Source organism: Zerene cesonia, chromosome 3 (assembly GCF_012273895.1).
Source record: "Zerene cesonia ecotype Mississippi chromosome 3, Zerene_cesonia_1.1, whole genome shotgun sequence".
NCBI classification, from domain to species: domain Eukaryota; kingdom Metazoa; phylum Arthropoda; class Insecta; order Lepidoptera; family Pieridae; genus Zerene; species Zerene cesonia.
Genome location: NC_052104.1, coordinates 3,361,162 through 3,382,587, shown reverse-complemented (window position 1 = coordinate 3,382,587; position 21,426 = coordinate 3,361,162). Strand labels below are relative to the sequence as shown.

Genomic DNA, 21,426 nt, shown 5'->3' with positions numbered 1-21,426 from the left:
GTCCATAGGACTCCACTCTATTCTTTTTCTTTTGGGTCTATTATCTGTGTGTTATCTATACTTTATACCCGGCTACTCGCTACACTCGTCACAGGCCGTGTTCGGTCAGTGGTCTTCAGCTTACTCAGTAGTTCTTTAGTCTGTGGTCTGTGCTATAGTCTACAGAGTACAGACAGGCAGACGATACTCCTAACAAACTGCTACACATGGAGGACGATAAATTAATTTAAAAATTAACAAAAAATAGTAAAAGGTTTATTCGTGATTTAGTGTATTTTAGATGAAAATTATTTTCTGAAAATGTTTTCATATATCCCAAGATCTTTGCTGTAAGTATCTTTTTTCATTTATTTTGGGAGTTTACATAACGTGACACCTGTGTTTTGCCCAATTTATAAATTACATTTAAATATTTTAAGTTTTAAATAAAAACTGGTTTGAGTTTGAATATTGTGTTTATTAAAAATATAACGGTTGTTATAAACAATTTTTAGTTATCTGCTAAGCATTGAAAGCTAGGAACTCGTGAATTCTTATTTTTATAAACATTTCAAAAATAATAACCTTTCTATACAAAATGTTTATCAGGTTATTATTGTAAAAAAACTACATTGAGGTTACTATTAGGCTAAATATATTTAGTGAATGAAAACGATATTTCGATATTGATCCTGCCGAAACACAGTTATTCGTAGGATATATTTCCACGCCCTATGTTTGAAATAAAGTGTATAGTAAAATTACAATTTCGTTATACTTATTAGCTACGTTGAAAGTTTTGTTTTGCACATTATTCCTAATAAATCATTGCTACTACAAACTATATTTACCTACGTTTTTACCTTTTTTAAAATTATTTTAGCCTGACAAAAGTATAAGATAATAATTAGAATCAAATGAAGTTATTATGTATGTAAGAATGAAAAAATAAGATCTTAAGTCAGATTCTAATTGAACAAAGGTAAATATAATATAAAACATAACATTTTGCTTTATGTATATTATTTTCCCATAATGCTGTTTTATGTTGGAATACATGTATTATAATATATTATTTTCTTGTTATTGTTTAGCTATAAAAATTCTATGTACATTATTTTTGGCATGTCCCATTTGTTGAGACTTGGCAACATTACTGCTAATGTAGGTACCTCAAAATAATAAGCCCGTACAAAAATAGATATCACTTTTTCATTGTTTACCAACATCATCACCTTAAGAAACTGACTAGACTATCTCTATTTATAGATACTTGAAAGAATATGTCTTTTATATATGATAGAAAATTGGAAAATTGGATTACTTATACTATTAAACTAAGTATGAAAAATTGAAACACCCTTTGAGTATCTGAGGTTTTTTCATAAAACTTATTTAGTATTCGCAAGATTGGATATGTTTCTGACTTTCTAGAATTATCCATTAAAGGCTTCTAGCGAAAGGGAATGTTCTTACAATTAAAACCAATTGTAGAATTTGGTATACTTAACTTATCTACTTGTCATTAAAAATTCAAAGCAGGACAGGACAAACCTGCTCATACAAACACTATATTTATTTTCATCTACACGGAATCAACATTTTGTAGTTTACTATCTGTACTTAATATGCATTTTTATTTATTTATTTGAGAAATTTTGAAAGAATAGAAATTCGATTACCTTGGCAGATCACGGGTGGCAGAGAGGCTAGGCGTTGCTACGGTTTGGCAAAAAACGCGGGTTCAAATCCCGCCTCGTAATCAAATTTTTTCTATCAAAATTCCTCATTTATAAAGCATTTCAATGCTATTAAACTGAAAATTATATTTATTTATTTAAAAGAAATCTTACCAACTAGATACATAATTTCTTAAAACTATAAAAATATACATCAATACCTAAGTACTTATGTATCTAAATTATAGGTATATTAAATTCCTGTTGTTATTCTACATTAAAAAAAGATCCAGTCAAATTAAACAAGTCCATGTATTGAACAGACATTATTATTTAATATTAAATACCAGCGTTTTTAAGCAAAACGGGAATAAATCAGAAACGAAAATTCACACTTTCCCGTTTTTATTAATACAGTTCATCAATAAGTATTTACTATTAAACAATGATATTTGTGTATTATTTACGAGCCAGTAGTTCAATCGAAATTGTGGATAACCTTTTTCTTATAGTATAATTTAGACTCATTCTATACAAACCACTATTGTGCTAATTTATAAATGTGTCGGTTACGTAATACTAATGACGACAAAAAAGTCGTGACTAAACCAGATTGCCCCGTGAAGATGTGATACAACTACTTTTGTGTATGTACAACGTAATCAGTGTATATTTAATACGTTTAATTTTCTAAATTTATATATGTGTATTAAAATTTTCTTAACATTTTAATACGTCTGAGAAAATGAAACAAGTAATACACTGCCTAGGAAATCTATACATATATTTCCTAAATAGCAAACGGAAACGTACATAGTTTTTAATTACAATTAATTAAGCGAGGAGAGAAACGAGCGCGTTAGGTAGATTTTAATCAACCACCAGAATCGATTCTCAAGTGTTTACCACTCAACAAAAACAAAAATGCTTATGACGGTATACAACAACTTAACAATTAGGGAGTATATAAGTGTATAATCTATGAATTAGGGTCCAAAAAAATAAGCTTTATGAATCTGATTATGTTTAACAATGTTTTTTATTAATTTTATTCACAGAAAGCACTCATTTTAAATACATTTCCTACTACGATTAAATTTCTTAGGAAAGAATTGTAACATTTTAAAGGTATCGTACTATCAGGTTCGGTAAAAAACCATATATATTACATTTTCATATTCCATCTAAACTATCTTCACTTGTTCCAGCATTTAGAGAATGTAATAAAAGATCGCAGCAAAGCCTTTTATGTACTGTATACATGTATATATTTAACTAAATTATTATTCCTACATATTGTATTCTTGGAAAGGTAGTTTTATCTAGTCCATGCTACGAAATACCGCCTGATAAAGTAAGTAATAAGTCTTTTAAAAATGTATCGGTTTCTAACAAAAGCGGCTAGTTCCGGCTCCGCCCGGGTTGATCCGAGGTATCTAAAATATAAAATATGGCTTATCTCACTCAGTAATAATAAAGCTTTCTGTTTGTGAACAAATTTTTCACAAATAATCAATGAAATAAACAATGGAATATGGGTCAAATCTATTTAACCTCTGTCTCTTTGCTCTACCAATCCCAGATTTGTTAATCTACCAAAAATCGATAGCAGTACCACACACTTCTGGTTCCTTTTCAGATATTAATTTTGGAATAAGTGTGGTAATTGTATAGGTACTACTTACTAACATACTCTCGTAAGATTTCAAAGAACGCTTTTACGTAGATTATTTTGTATAACACTTATTAAAGAAATACAAACTCATGGACTCCTTTAAAGCTTAGGTATAATTGTACTGATTTTGATTTTTACTTGGTAAATGGTACATTCGAATTGGTCATGAGAAGTGAGGTATAAGCATTCTTTCTTATTATTTACAATAAATTTATAGTCAATAACAAAATAATTTTTAAAAAACATCCTCTTCTTGACATAAACGCGTTCAAATAAATGATATATAGTCTCTTCTGCTTCATATTACTAAATATAGTTTAAATAGTTCGATTAGTAAAGTCATAGTTATTTAGTTTCATCGTTACTAGAAACAGCTAAATATACTTAATAAAATAAACATGACATTTTCTCTGAAAGCCTTTCTTTACAAATTTTAAACATATAAAGTGTAAAGAAATGTGATGAATGATTTATATTTATGGGTAATAGATTCAATATCTAAGCTACCAATATTTAAAATTTGAGTCACGCTCAGTCACAATATACCTACTCCTATATCTATGTCTTAAGTAATTTTATCAACTTTGACGTAATTGATAATTTCAATGCGTCTTTTGATAATATATAATAATCGCAATGTAATCAAGCGATCGATCATCAATTGACTAGCGATAATAATGCAACAATATTATTAGTGATCGATCACAGCGTGTTGTGTATATGTATATCATTGAGACATTGAGACACTTATTGAATACGCACAACATAATACTCGTATTAAAATATGATAACGTTTAAATCTTTGTCTAGCAATTTTGTAGGATTTGATAATTAAGCCCATACTTCACTAGGGTCACGTGTTCTGAATGTGAAAATTTGACATTCTATGCAAATATATACGTAGCGTGCTTGCCATTATGGAACTAAGCCAAAATAATCATGAAATGTTAAAAGCACAGTTTTCACTTTTTTACCCTTTGTTGGAAAAATGTAACATCTTCGAGTATAGTATAGGGCTATTTCCTTATGTGCGTTTACATTTGTATATCCTTAGAAACTAAAGATAATTATGTAGTCGTGACACGACATCTATTTTTATTATTCGTAACCTTGAATTTAATGTGCTGTAAAATTTTGAAACTGCTATTAAGAATAGGTATCTTGTAATTAACCTCGTCATCACGAAGATATTGAAATTGTTATAGATGCTGTACAAACGCTATAGGCCCGAATCGGGCTCTCGCGTATGCACTGACCAAATGTCCAGTGTTCCTAGAACCAACATTGTCACAATGCCGGAACTATCACGAAGTTACCGGCGATATCGTCTGTCCGAATATGATAAGAGGTATTGACCATTTGAGAGATCCTCGTCTGAACAAGGTACAGTTTCATTGCAGGTGTATAAACTATTTCCAATCTTATATAGGCTTTGGAATTTGCTACTTAGCTACATAATGTTTCGTGTCAATTATGAGTTGCACACAGCTAGTTGGCAAACATTCAATTTGACAAATATACTGGTCGTGAATTGAGTATCGGACATTACAATTTGAATTGCTAGGTCATGGTTCATTAATCCAACTATTTGCTTAGTAACCGTGAAGTAATAAAGTGTTTATTTGAATCCGAGAATGCGGCTATCGAATTCATAGTTAATTGTGATTTTTAGGGACTAGCATTTACGCTAGAGGAGCGCCAAGCCCTCGGCATCCATGGTCTCTTAGCTGCAAAGTTCAAAACCCAAGAGGAACAGCTGGATATTTGTAGGATATCGATAGACAGATACGAGGACAATCTCAACAAATACCTCTACCTCGTTGAGTTACAGGTGACTAGACAGCGTAAAGGTACCATTGATTTAATGAATATCTTGCCTAAGTGTATTGCCTAACGTTTCGGAATCTATACTAAGTGAAAGTTAGGTGCATGATGTCTTATAGTGTCTATTCTCTTTGTCTTAGCTCTAATATAGTCAGCTATTTGCATTGCTAATGGTCGAAAGCATTACGGAAGTTTAAGTATTATGTGAACTTGAAATACATTGAATTTGATTTATTTATACAATGTGTATATAATAGTACTGTGAATCTAGCTGTTATAGTTATGTAAATAAGATTTTAAACATAAATTTACAGAACAATGTTATTTTCCAATACAATTCTTGCAGGACAGGAATGAAAAGTTATTCTTCCGTCTTCTGTCGGAAAATGTTGAGAAGTATCTGCCCATCGTGTATACTCCCACCGTAGGACTCGCATGTCAGAGATTCGGTCTCATCTACAGAAGACCTAGAGGTCTCTTCATCACCATAAACGACAAGGGACATGTGTTTAATATACTTAAGAACTGGTAAGTGATACACCGATATCTTATAGTACAATTGTTCTATTATTTATAAGTTTCATTTTGAACGTATTAATGTGACGTATCAATATTCTATTTCTATATAAGATAATATGTTAAAGAGAAATAATTTATTAGTAGATTATGTACAAAGCATGCGATCGCCTCTTACTACAGTTTTGTATAAAGTCAAAATAATAGTACTATAGTATCGCGTGGGAAATTTAAGTTAATATGTGCGAGTATCAATTGTTCAATCCAACACGCGTCACCGAAACAGCTAAAAATAGTTTATTCTTACGCGCATGTCAAATGTTTTAACTAATTGATGGTTATAAAAGGGCATTCAGGTACCGATTAACTATCTTAAGTAAATATTTTTATTTTAGGCCAGAACCAGACGTAAGAGCTATAGTTTTTACCGATGGCGAAAGGATCTTGGGTTTGGGTGATTTGGGCGCTTATGGAATGGGTATTCCAGTAGGCAAACTGTCTCTATACACGGCCTTAGCTGGAATCAAGCCTCATCAATGCTTGCCTATCACTTTGGATGTCGGCACTGACAATCAGGTAAATTATTTTTAGAAGAGATACAAATGTTTATTTCCGTTGTTGTTTCTATTTTTAGATATCCATTTGCATTCTGTCATAAAGATTGCTAAAATTCCAAATTCATAGAATACTTGTATGAATACACCAATTTACTGTCTATGGTCTATACATATTACAAGTAAATTTTTAATGAAAGTAAACTTTTAAACATTATTTAAATAACGTGTTAAATAATTTTTACGTTCAGTTACGCGTTCAAATTTATCCGTAAAAGGTTTGCATATAGCTTTTTACAACGTTCTTTCTATTGTCGTTTTTAATAAGTTCATAAACAATTTTTAGCCAAAAACAATATCATAAGACATTTTTAGTCGTAACTGTTTGTCCATTCTTGACTAGCAATATTGGCTGCAGCATATGGACTATAAATTTCTCTTGGATCGATATATTTTACATACATGTTTTCTATCTCGCGAGGTGCGCCTTTGTTAGTAAGGCGACTGACATGAAATATTCAACAAGTCTGTAGAATTGTATTACTTATTTCTTTATACAAGACGGTCCATTTCGTGTTAAAAAGTAATATTAAATGTTCAAGAGAGACTTTACAAATAGACAAAATGGAATGGCATAGCTTTGTTCATTATACTTTACGATTATAATATCGTGGTATCAGTCAGAGGTTTTGATATTTTCGGGATACAAATATACGAGTACCTAATATTTTTTTTTCATTAATATAATCCCTATATTACCAATAGCAAAAATATGTTTATTTCATAATTGGTATAACATTGAACAAATTACATTTAAATCTCTCCATAATTTAAGTGCACTACTGTAGTCTTTAATAGCATTATATAAGACGATGTTTAAAAAACTCAACATTGTTAATCTTTCCTCACAAAATCGATTTCCCAAATATTTCCTTCACTTCGAAGTACTAGAAACAGTGGAACGGTTAGTCACGTAATACTGTTTCTACCTAGCTATGTTTTAAATAGTTTAGTGGCTATTGAGAACAGTGAATTACAATAGGACAAGAGGACTCGTGACGTACGTATAAATATATTATAAGGCTATATATAACTATATGGTCATAGACAATATGTGATAGTCATTTCCACACACACGCAGTTTATTTTTTTACAAAGATGTTTAGCATAAAAAATTATAAACGTGGACAAGGTTAATTCTGACAATTTATATACTAATATAAGTTCTTATGCGAACAATTTAGTCCAAATCGATTTAGTAGGGTTTAATTTAGATAAGAACCAGCTCTCGTGGTCCCTCCGTGGACGGTATACGATGGAGTTTTAGTCGATAGGAATCCGACATAATCCACGGTTCCTTCCCCAGGGGCCGTGGAAGCAAGATTTCCACACAAAAAAGGATTTATTTTAGATATAGGTTATTGTGTGAGCAATTCAATTTCACAGACACATGCGGGTCTCAATTGGTACCTACGTTAGATTCGCTTTGATCGTCTGATCAACCTTAAGATTGCCCACATGTGGCCACTTGTATTGTATTATTTCCAACTTTAGATAACAATCTCATTTAAACTATATAGGATTCTATGCTATATTTCTTTAATTCGTAAAAAAATATCGAAAAAATAAAAAACAGTTTATATGGCTTCGGTATGCTTCAATGAACCAAGCAAGAAAAGTGTGGGACTGGCATTAACGTGTGTTCTTTTATAGGATTTACTAGAAGATCCTCTGTACATTGGTCTGCGGCAGAGGAGGGTGAGAGGAAAGGAGTACGATGAATTCATCGATGAATTCATGGAAGCATGCGTTCAGAGATACGGCCAGAATACGTTACTGCAGGTGAGATTACTCTGTGAACTAATTAATATTTTATAGTTGTGTTTCTTGTTTGGGACTTCTGTAATTATAAATATAAATTTATCTTTCAAAAAGTTCCATTACATTTGATAAACACCTGGTATTTATATTTAGACAAAACAGTACGTGAGTACTTCGTAAAGATAAGAATTAATCATTAATGTATAGGATATTACATACATATTAAGTAATTGATAATATCTAATATATAATTATTAATAAATTAATTATATTTACGTGGATAGCAAATCGGTTTATACTGGTATCTTCGCTAATAATTGGTGACCTTAGACAATATTTTTATCTGTAATTTATAAATACTTGTATTTTATTATCGTCCTAATTTTAAACGTATGTAGGTTAAAATTATAATTCTTCTGTATTAAAGCCGGGTTCAACGGTTTAACGTTCGTAAATAGCCATTATTTATTCAGAAAAATATTCAGGATTTTAACAAATCCACTTCCATAAATACTCCTTCATTTGCGGTGTTATATTTAGGTATATTATTTATTTTTTGAATCCTCTTTCATCGGCGAAGTAAATGCACTCATTAAATTCACTGGAAAGCTTTTAATTTTAGTCGTTTATTTATTTTAGGAGTTAATTTAAAGTTGTATCAGTATTTGAGTTTCTCTTTAAAGATCTTCAATCTCGCCTCGCAATAAATGTTTAAAGTTTACAATGAGATTATGTCATAAATAACAATCCAAGGTTTTGTTGACGTCTTACATTGTTCTAAATAAAATGTCTGAAGCGCATGAAGTTATAATCATGATAATAATAGCCTCTTCATTCAATAAACCCAATCAAGTTTAATAGATATAATGGCTTTAAGTGTTTATATTATCGTACTACACATTCCTACTAAGATTAATCATAAATGCGAAAGTAACTATTTTTGACACCTATGACCTAAACCCCTGAACCGAGTTGGTTGAAATTTGATACATATATAGTTTGATACCCGAGAAAGATTATAGGATAATTTTTTAATCCCAGAGATCATATGGCAACAGAATCTGTGTTGGAATAAACTGGTTATGTCTATTTTTTATTTTACTGCGCGTGTGAAGTTGCGGGCAGGAAATTAATGTTTATTGGATTATCTAAGTCAATTTTATATTCTACTAATACAAAAATTGTTCAAGGTATAATTGTCTAATACAAATTTATATAAATATATATAAACATATTTTAGAATAATTTACCGTCAAACCTCAAGTAATGCGTTGTTTCGTACGCGTGATTCTCGAGTAATGACCGATACACTATTATTATCACATTATTTCCTAAACAAAACAAAAGATCCGATAAAAATAATCTCCAATCGTAACGTTATCACAATGAGTCGCGCTTTAATAGATTCTTTGGTAGCGTGATATCTTTTGCAGTCATTTACGTAACCGAAATATGTAATATTTATCTCTATTAATAATACTGCAATATATAGTATCCTTATTTTTATCTTATCGGTGTCAATGTTTGTATTGATTTTTACAATACGCGTGAAATGTTACATTATTGTCAATTCATGTAATACATATTTATATTTACTTGTATATTTGTTAATAACTATTTACAATATGTGTTTTAATTGTTCTTGCATTAGTAATAAAAGTAAAACAAATTTCCAAGTATAGATTCAAAGAACACTTCGTGTGTTGTCTTTTTTGTGTATCGCATATTTAGAATGATCCTTATGTCCTATAATTTAACTCATATGCCAATTTCTTACTAAAATAGAAGTATTCTAGTTGCGATGATAAGACATCAGTGGTCTATTAAGAAAATTAAGTAGACTAGAAGCATTTATGATGTATGGCCAACCTTCATCGTGTAATAACGTATATCACCCATTAACAGGACCCTAGTGGAAGTGAGGGAGAGATATTTATAAATGTAATCTCTCACTATGGTAAAGGTCCAATGCTAAACGACATTTATTTGGTTTAATGCCTTATATAATGTACTAAAATTTAATGATGAATAAAATAAACGTATTCCTAAAACCTTTAAATAAAAACATTAATAATTACATAAAATTGCTTTGTAAATATAATATACATAGTCAGGATTATTTTAGTTATATCATTTCTATAATAAACAAGCCGCTTGCTTCTGCCTTAACCGGTTTCAAATGTTCCTCGGCATAGATGTAGCTTTAATTAATAATTAATTAGTTCGATCGAGTAGTTTTCAAAATCGACACAAACAAACAAAAGATCTGCCCTCGATAGAATTAAAATTACGATATGTTCCCGTATCATTTATCGATATTATCTAATCATTGTTCAATTTACCGTTTCATAGTTCATGAGTTCAAGTGCCGTTCGTCTATCTCATCCATAACAAATCAATGATTGATTGAAACGGATTTGCTATAAATTCCTAGCGACCTACCCCAATACTTCCTGCATCTCAGTCTAGGTCACAGTGTCTCGTTATGACATACCTACATGTTCTATTATATCTATAATATAGAGCGAACGTGTTCTTTTATTAATAGACTGCTCATTTCACTCTCGTAATTTGTTTGAAGGTCTGATTTCATTTGGCATAATTTTGTTTAAATGTGTCACTACTACTTGAATACAACCCATATCATTTACAACGTTTATAGCATTCTAGCATTTCTTTTTCCTCAGTTTTTTATTCCTTAATGTTTTATATTCGGTTAAAATGAACCAGTTTCCTCGTAATTGTACCGATAGTTACTGTACTTTTTAAATAATTGGTTGTGTTATTGCTTCTATAAATAGCGTTTTTCGCCAGCTTCATTAATGTTTTTTATGGATATCATTGCCATAACGATGCGGAAAGCGAGGTGTACACGACAAACGTGTTTTAATTGTTTTACAAATTAACCATTATTATTATGCATCCGCAATAGTTGTTGAATGCGGTACGAGTTTGTTATGGAAAGTGAGAACATTGAACATTCACAAATATAGAATTGTGTTTATTTACTACTAGCGGTCCGCCCCGGCTTCGCCCGTGGTACATATATAGCCTATAGCCTTCCTCAATAATTGGGCTATGGAACACTGAAAGAATATTTCAAATCGGACCAGTAGTTCCTGAGATTAGTCTGTTCAAATAACAAAAAAAAAAAAACAAATTCTTCAGCTTTGTAATATTAAGTTTGGATAAGTAAATGCAAATATACGATATTTCCTATGACACACAAATTACTTACTACTTACGTTGTTAAAATAAACGGCAAATAATCGTCACAATATTCTTAACTGAATTCAGTCTAAACCAGATCGAGGACGTCTTAACTATGTGTTTGTAGGTGACGTGAAACCGTTTGGTTGTATAATATTATTTAGCTGTTACGCTTTACGTAACGTAGAAATTTTCACGTACATTGTAATTTTGTTGTCTTTTTTTAGTATTATCCAGAGATGCAATTTTAGCATTACAAATTATGTGTAATTAGAAGTTGAAGAAAACAAATATCAATATTTTAACTGCAGTTGTTGAATGTGAAAAGCGTAAATTTCGTGTAAGAAAAAATATAGTGCACTCTGATTCTAGCTCAATTTAAAGTAAAATATGCCCAGAAATGAATAAAATTATAGTTGTCTATTTATTTCTCTATGATTATCTATTATTCTGTATGATAATATTGTCGACCATTCCCACTTGTTATAATATCATATAGCCCAGGATTTTCATTTTAACATAAAATGTACATTCAGTGATTCTTTACGATGAAAGTTCTCTGTTCATAAATTCTCAATCTCAAAGATATAAAGCACAAATATGTGTAAGAGTGAGATATGTGAATGGAGTATCTTATGAGAGGCTTATGTCCTGAAGTGGACAGTAAATGGTGAAGAGAGGAGAGGAAGACAGAAAGATGTGTTGGACTCTTTTATTTAAACATAGAATACGTTTTTTTTAAGCTATAATCAATTAAAATCCCCCCCCAGTTCGAGGACTTTGCGCTTGGCAACGCGGGCCGTTTGCTGGCGAAATATCGCAACAAATACTGCACGTTCAACGATGACATCCAAGGTACGGCGAGCGTGGCCGTCGCCGGTTTGATGGCTGCCGTCAGAGTCACGAAGAGGAAGCTCAGTGAAAATATATACTTCTTCCTTGGTGCTGGATCTGTGAGTGTCTTTTTATATTCAATGGAATTGATAGAAATACGTTTTTAATCTAATAAAGATGTCACTTATTTGAAATGTATACTTGCATTAAATCAAACACAACAAATACGACGAATTATATTTTAATTAATGCGATATAAGAGTTAATCTATGTCTATGTAAATCTACAAATTATATAGTATTTGTGTTACAATTTCCACGCACGCATTGAGTCATATAATTTAAAGAATATTTCATTTTGTTTGTAAAGAGAACAACAAAAATATCTAGTCAGCATGGTCATTACATATTTCGAACATTACAAAACCAGACAAATGTCCACTTTTGGAATTGTTTCTGTCAATAATCATAGTCGCCGTCGAAGGACATAAGGAAACCTGTACTACAACAAATGATAGATATATTTAAAAATTTAGGAAGTTTTTGACTTTTTATTATTGTTTTTAATTGTTTCACTCGTCAGGATAGCAGGAAATAACATAATTAATAAATGAAAAAACTATTTTCAAATAGTTCTCGTTACTATTACTACTGTACTTATATGATCTCTACAATACCCCTTATTATCCAGAAATACTTAAGAAAAACCTACTCTACTACCCTAAACTTTTTTCCGCTATTCACGTCACAAGGCCCAAAAAATTGCTCAGGAAAAGTTATACAAAACATGGAGCATCGCATTTTCCAACATTCTCCATAACATTTGAATATAATTCTTTCTCAAAACTCCACATCTCCATATTCCAGGCGGCCAATGGTATAGCGAACCTCACGGTAGCCGCCATGGTGGCGGAGGGGCTCACGATACAGCAGGCCCGCGACCGCGTGTACATGTTCGACGTGGACGGGCTGCTGTCCACGCAGCGGGAGGGCGGCGTGCCCGAGCACGCCAAGGCGTTCGGCAAGAACATCGAGCCGGAGAAGGACTTTGAAAAGTGCATCGCTAAGATCAAACCCAGCTGTCTTATTGGTGAGTGCGTGATTGTGGTATACGTATATTAAGTGGGTAGTTTGTTCTATGCGAACGGAGGGAAGCGTTCCCGAACACGTCTAGGCGTTAACCAAGAATATCGAGCCGGAGAAGGATTTTTGTAAAGTGCATTGCTAAGATCAAACCCAGCTGCCTTATTGGTAATTTGGGTGTGAGGTAGGGGTTAAGTGTTGTAATAAACTGTCTCTTCCTGATTTGCAAAATTCAGTCCGTGATGGCGTTTAAAAGGAAATGTAGAAATTATCTCTTTTATAAGGCAGGTAGGCGAGCATTTTTTGCATGGTGACTAAAAACTACACACTCTTTTATCTCTTTATAATTAGGACCTTATACCTGGTCTATAATATATTCGAGTAAGTGCTGTTAAGAAATCTGTATGTCGTGAATTTTTTTTTAAATATATAATTGCGTATATACTGACTCTTAACCTCTCCTTTGAAAGAAGCAATACTTTGTTCCATTGACTGTTGAAGAGGGCCCACTGAAAATAGGTGCAGCGATGTATCTGCATCACAGAATAACCTGGTGTCCTTTTTTAATGACCCCAAGTCCCATGTATCTATGTTAAAATTATATTTTCTTTTTCTTTATGATTAACTTGAACCTATAACTTATTTACAAACTTACCGTGTGGTATGTCATTAAAATGAATGTCTTTTCTTTCTTTTCTTTTACACAGTAACAAGGCATTGTTTACTGGATTCAATATATGCCTTTGGTAATTTTATGTGGATTTATGTTGCCTATGTGTGTATTATTCTATAATAAAAAAGAAAAAAAAAAACAATTTATTTCATTTACAAACATAAAATTTATCCTTCAGGTTGTTCAACGGTGGGTGGTGCATTCACCCCAAATGTATTGAAGCAAATGGCTAAAAACATCGAGCGGCCCGTCATATTCGCCCTCTCCAATCCCACCAGTAAAGCGGAGTGCACCGCACAAGACGCGTATGATAACACCGATGTGAGTATATATGTTACAGTTAAACTCACAGCCGGTCAATACCATTATTTACTGTGAAAATCTGTCAGAAGTGACTTTGACCGATGCCTTCAGTTAGAAATATTACTAATTGATTTTTATAAGCAAAGGTAGTTATAACTAGAACTTCCAAATGTAGAATTGCATGTAAGTATTGTAGCGAACTTCATAAATTAAACGAACAGTTATTTTGAATACAAAATATCCATGTAGTGGCGCTTTATTGTCCTAAATATGTGACAATTCAACAAGTAGTATATACAATGTTAGCGAATTACATTGTTGCTATTGGTAATAAATTTATTCTAGATCGAAAAACCTTAAATAATGGTTGTATTGGCGGTTTGACCTCGACGTTATAAATATCATAAAACGATGTGGCTTAATTACACTGGTTGCTTATAACTACTTATATACATAATTTTTTCCTTATATCATTTGTGTTGTGTGATATAACATAATACATCAAATGTTTCATATTCTATTTAGATTATATTTTAATTTTATTTAATTTTCCTTAACATTTGGAAGTGAAGTAATCAAATAAATAAATAAACAATTTTTCGATATTATTTAAATGTTTCGTTATTAAATTATTTATGGTTTAGTTCAAAACAACCTTGATTGTTGTAGAAAAAAGTTTAAATATATTAAGGAAAAGTAACATAAATAATATTCACAATACATATGCATAAGAGGTAAAAAGACTGATAGAAAGAGATTTCTATTACATTATTGGTCAACTTTATAATTATTATATTCAAGTATTGTTGACATGTGTTTACATGATTTATAAATTGCACATTTTTATTATTATTGTGTCAAAATAGTATAAATCTTAAATTAAATCTATCCATTACAAATACAATTTTTACTCAAAATTAGCATAACACATCCATTATACCGGTTCATAAACTTATCAGAATCTTCAAATGTTTATAATAGTTTTGCTTATATTAATGTCCAAATCCGATAACTTTCCAGGGTAAATGTATCTTCGCATCTGGATCTCCGTTCCCGCCCGTGATGTATGACGGCAAGGAGTTTCATCCGGGACAAGGGAACAATTCCTATATTTTCCCCGGAGTGGCTCTGGGCGTTATAGCCACGGCTACACATCATATACCCGAGACTATGTTCCTTACTGCCGCTAGGGTGAGTTAGCTAATAATTATTACATAAGTAATATTATAATGAAATGGGTATTTAAGTAGAGCAGAGTTACTCCATACCTTCGTACAAATGTTCACGTTAATTATATTAAGTGGAGAGTAGGATTAGAAGATCATTATAATAATTGAAATATAATATGTATATCGGTATTTTCTTTCTTTACTTTCTTTTTTATGCTAATGTTATTTATTGTATATTCCCATTAGACGTCTAATTGTGGATATATGTATTTGTAAAATTAGTTTTGTAATCGAAAGTATAAATTCCCATTATCACCAAATTAGAATCTGATCTGAAGGGAATGCATGGAAGTCGTAACATTAGATTGTAATTTAGTTTCCGAAATATCGTTTAAATATACATATTACTCAAAATAGTCTATTACTTGTCAGGCTGTGCAAAATTAAATACATTTTTTTATATTTCGATTAATTGATCCAATAATATATCTGAGCTAGCTGACCCGGCAAACGCTGTTTCCCTTAAGAATATAGACTAAGTCTTATCATTTAGGGTTGATGTTGGAAGTTGGCCGATTCGCAAATCTACCCAACATGCAAACAAATTTTCATAAAAATCGGTCTACCGGTTTCTTAATATATATATAGAGATAACACCGTTGTCACGAGGGAAACAGGTGTTTATCAATCTTGATAATGGATAACGAAAACCGGCCTGATCTGTTTGTGATAATAGCTAATGTTTACAAATAAATATTAAATAATTGAAAATCATGTCTACATTATTGAAGTTGTAATATTGGATCACATGTTCTACTCGTGGATTGATAAAATGCTTTTTGCTTTGTATGGAATATTTTTTGTGTATGGAATGTTGTGTACGTTTTAGTTTAGAAATAGAATTATTACTAGATGAATCTTAAGTATTCTCGATATATTTAAAGGCAGTTTTGGAAACTCATACGACAACGGAAATGTATTTTGTTTACTTCGTAGATTTTACTTTGTTTATGACACTATTTATTTAGTATTTTCTTGTGTTTGATTTTACGCGAGTATTAAATAGGTCGAGGTAGTTCACAAACAACAATTTTTCTATGACCTTCAAGACATAACATCTCAGTCTCCCCGTGACCACGCTCGCTGTAAAGTGTTCGAAACGTCGGGTTAATAATATAATGAATAAATCGCGTTTAAAATCCGTTAAAAAGTTTTTAATTTATAAACTATTTATTTAAATGTATGGGGATATTTTGTAGGTATGAAAGTGATAGGAAGAAATTTTAAAATAAAATACCCAAATTTAAGTTCTGTGATTGTATGCTACCTAGTAATTAATTTAAATCTCACATTAATTTTGCCTCTCTTTTCACAGACTCTAGCCAACTACGTCAGTGAAACTGACTTGGCTATAGGCCGCATCTACCCTTCGTTGTCTGAAGTTAAAGAAGTATCTCTCGCTATTGCCATTGAAGTCGCTAAGATGGCTTATGATGAAGGTATGCTTATAAGTTGGTTTCTTTTATTTTATTTAAAGAAAAGAGTGATGGCGCTAGGTAACCTAGGTTTGTCGTTTTCTAACATTAGAATTACTCCTGCTTCAAGGCGTCATACTAACACCTCCAGTTTAGTTGTCTGCTATAAAATAAAAATGTAATGATGCTTTTGAATTGTACTGATAACGTTGAAGGAAAAATTAAGAATCAATTGTCTCATTGTAACTCGATGATTTTATTACATAGGAGATTCAGTCGCTTATTTAGTATTTTTCTGATAAGAGGGTAATTTCACAAAAAAAATTGTAGGAATTAATTCACATGACTCTCGCTGGATTCGTAACGGCTCTACCTATGTAGAATGCTATTTAATGTTGAGCATTTCCATAATAATAAAGAGAAAGGACCCATTGATAAGAGTTTTAGCTAAAATAAGAAAGCAATTTACATAGCTTAAGAGACAGTAACATTAAAAGCAACTTCCATCCAGTTTCGTTACCAATGTTATTATTAAATCAGGGATCGGCTATCTGTACCCAAAGCCGGCCGATATCGCGAAGCACATAAAGAAACTGCAATACAACTATCATTACGAGTCGCAAGTACCGGACGTTTACAAGTGGCCACACTATCCGACACCTAGCTATACGGAGTGCGAAGGTCGAATATATCCGAGTCATTAAGTCGTTGATGATGAACGTTAGTTCTGCTAGATTCATTTAATTAAACATCAATGTAATGATTCATTTGATTTATGTAGGAATTGACAGAGGTACAGTTATTGTATTAGCTTGAAAATGTGTTTTGGAAATATGGTGAAATTTTTTAGAAAAATAGCTCGTATTGTAATCACTGTACGGTTGAATATGCAATACATACAGAAAATTGTTTTTTTTCTTTATGTTGAGTTAGTAATGACATAGATACTATTACATCTACAGACTAACTAAAGTAAGTTGTATCCTTTAAGACACCCTATATTGATTTTATGATTTATTAAATAAAAAAAAGAAGAAAGTCAACAACCTCATTTCAATGTATATTTTTATACTTTAAACGAGGTTCAGACCGAAGGACTCATTTCGATTGTAATTTTTTTTGGGTGTGTTACTCGATAACTCCTTGGGCTACAATCGATTGGTGTAATTCTTCCTCGATTTTGATAGAATATTGTTGTCTCACCTAAGCTGGAGTGATACCTCCTCGCCTCAAGTATGTCGATGCCATTTTTTGCAGAAAATAATCACACATGAATAATCAAAGATCAATACGGGTGTTTTAGTAGTTATTTCGGTCCAAGTAGTTGGTATTTTCTTGTGAATAATGTGCTATAAGATTAGTTAAACATTAAATTTTTAACATTTCTAACCGTTTTCTTCAGGTCTCGCATCAGTATATCCCGAGCCGAAGAATTTGGCGAAGCACGTCGAAAATCAAATGTACAACTACTACTACGAGAGCTCTATGCCCGTGGTCTGGGATTGGAAGCCCGAAGAGAAATTCAACGTGAGACCGATACAACCGGTGCCGAAAAATATCTAGATCGGTATTCAACTGCTGTTTGCGTTTAAAATTTTTAAATGTTTTACGAAATTGTTGGTTGCACGATAGAGGGCGTGTTGTACCGCAACGTATAGTTCAGTGATTGGAGTATTATTCAGGAAGATAATTTTTTTGATTAAATTCCTTAAATATATAATATAGATTCTTATTACGATAACGGCATTAGTATTTTTGATTTTTCAATATTTTTTCTCAGAATAACGGAAGGTATTGTTGATTGGAAATACGGATGGCAGATGTGGGTTAGTTTGTCATTATAATATTGAATTGTTAAAAAATATGTTCTAATGTATTTTCAAGCCGCAATCTGAATTCTCAGATTGGCCATAGACAATAACTCCCATTTCAAAGGGAATCGTATACTCTATTGTCGACATAAAATTTTACTCTTTGATATTTTAAACAGAAAAAAAATCACACAACAATGTTAATAGATCGTATAAAATTCTAAAGTAATACACATTTTTAGATTTCCCTTTCTCTATACTTGCGTGTTCAACGAGTGTCATATGTATGTTTAAATGTAATAAAACTTCACAAAATAACGAGAATTAACATTATTGATGATTGATGGTGTATTAGGATGCCTTCTCTATGACTATATAATTAATTATTGGTACAGAATTCAATGTTCCATGTCTCCTATGAGGCATTATTATTCTATGTCCATTTTTAACATTATACACAAAATATTATACCTCTGTAATCTATATAATAATATAATATTGTAGACTGTTTTCAAACTATAATCGTATTATGATTAATCAATTTGACAGCTAAATAAATTCTCAGTTGAAATTTTTAGATGCCCAATCAGATACGGCTAATAAAATTATTGTAATATGATGCATTTATTTATAGTCTGTAAAATCACAAAGTGTCGCGCTAGCGTTAAAAGTCCGGTTTAAGATTGTTAAAATAAATATAAAAAAAAGGTATTACGAAAGATATATTTCTTACTGAAAATTTAATAGTTCCGAAAGCTGTTTGAGCGGGCACTTAAGAATTGACTGTATGACGTATTCACAAATTAAATATAATACATTTACGTAGTGTTAGCTGTCACGTCGTATAATATATGAATGTGTATGTAGTGTAGCTTCATATGACAATGTTCAAATTGATGTTAGTATTAAAATTGTGGCCTTGTTTAAGCTTCTTCTATCGATATCTTCGATAATTCATAATTTTCTCGCACTATCTATTTATGTAGTATTATATTAATCGTATTATTGTGTGATTTCGCTGATTTCTTTACATTTTCCTAATTGCAAACGAAGGTTGTATCTCCCGATGAAACTATTTGCTTGCGGTTGTTGCTTTTACATTTTTGTGTATGATTTTTTAAGTTTGCTTAACTTAACCGGTATTTATACGAGTATTATCATTTGACGTTTATCATTTTTATTTATTTTATTTTAAGTATAAATGTTTTTAATAAAGCTAAGGTTTCGTATAATATGTGTATAAACAGCTCATCATATGTTTAAATGAATGTATTTAATGTCGAAGTCTAGTCACCGCAGCATTATTTTAAATTATATCGTCTATGTATTTATATTCTTTCTATTAAATCTAAGAAAATATACAAGTTATAAAGAGATTAAATCGATTCTCATGCAAAATTGACACTCAAAGAGTGAAAAATTGTGAACCTACCTCAATTATTGGTGTGAGGCGAATATCATGACTAAAATCTGTCTACATGTTTCGACTCGGAATCATTTTAGTATTGTGTTCAGTATTTATCGAAATAGTGAGACGAATATATTCGCAGAGCGAAAGAGATAGCGTTATTAGGAACCGAAATGACATTCGCATTTTTTTTTATACTTGACTCAGTATCACAGTAATCTCTTTTTAGTACAATTATTATATAGTGCAATTGAATCTTCTATCTTCTAGGGCAATATGCCGTTATTAAGAAGTTGTTTTAAATTTTATTATAATATTAGCTATAATGAAATCAATTATTATGTTTTGAATTGTTGTGTACATATATCGCTTTCCATCCTCTAAAAACGAAACAAAATTAAGAGCACATTGATTTATATTCTGATTTATAAAGAGTATTACATCTCGCTCTAGTGAACGTCGTGTTTAAAAGATAAACAGAGACAAAAGACAGAGTTCAAGAAAACAACACTTTCTATAGACGCACCTATCACTAGTTCAGTGTAATGTTATGCCGGTTCCTAAGAAACTTCTTAATAAGTTATTTATATTAGAGCTTTGTATCTAAAGATACGTGGTGATTATGTTGCTGTGACGATATAGAAATATGGTTTAACTAACCAATACAAGGGAGTGTTTTCGAATGTTTGACTAATTAATGTTTTGTGTCGCAATTTATCCTGTATCTGTTTTGTTACCAGGGTTTTTACTTAAGTGCAGTTAGGTCAATTAACATTAGCCCCTCTCCAATTTGTAACCCGTTTGGAATGAAAGTCGTTATTGTATGTGCGTAGTAAATTGTTATGAATGGATGTTACTAATTAAATATGTTCGAAACGTATACGGAGTGTTATTTTTACCCATATTTTTGTTGCAGTTTGGTTTGTATGGAAATTTTCGAAAATAGTCGTAATTGATCTGGCGGTACCGGTGTAAATTGAAAATTTCTGTCGCTTGCTATTTCTAATACACAGTTGGTGTAGTTTTCATTCTGTTATAAACATAAATTTAATAATTTCGAGCCTGTTCTAAAAAAATAATAAATAAATAAGTATGCAAAGTTATTTTGTTTTACTTGTATTAATATTTACTTTGCGTGAGCTCACTTTTATTTTTCTAATATTTTTATTCTGATCCACTTTAATGCTTGCTCATGCGTGAGTGTACAGGAAATTGAAGAAGAATTTGAAAAGAAATACCAATGAAAGACTCATGACCTAGAAAGCTTTGAAATGTATAAACAAAATAATCAATTTGCAATATATTTTGAACTAGCTGCGCCCCCCGGGTTCACCCGCGTAAGTCCGTATCCCGTAGGAATATCGGGATAAAAAGTTGGCTATATGTTATTCCAGTTGTCCAGCTGTCTACGTA

At 31.4% G+C, this 21,426-nt stretch overlaps 1 protein-coding gene across 1 annotated transcript; it reads left to right on the top strand.

Moving 5' to 3' along the window:
• Positions 1-93: 93 nt before the first annotated feature.
• Positions 94-20,893, top strand: LOC119836481 (NADP-dependent malic enzyme-like). Its single transcript, XM_038361822.1, has 12 exons — positions 94-329; positions 4,539-4,716; positions 5,006-5,164; positions 5,504-5,685; positions 6,069-6,249; positions 7,941-8,069; positions 12,029-12,211; positions 12,959-13,181; positions 14,026-14,168; positions 15,171-15,341; positions 16,695-16,818; positions 18,197-20,893. Exons 1-12 carry the CDS (start codon positions 301-303, stop codon positions 18,355-18,357), a joined length of 1,863 nt encoding a protein of 620 aa, XP_038217750.1. The 5' UTR covers positions 94-300; the 3' UTR covers positions 18,358-20,893.
• The last annotated feature ends 533 nt before the right edge of the window (positions 20,894-21,426 follow it).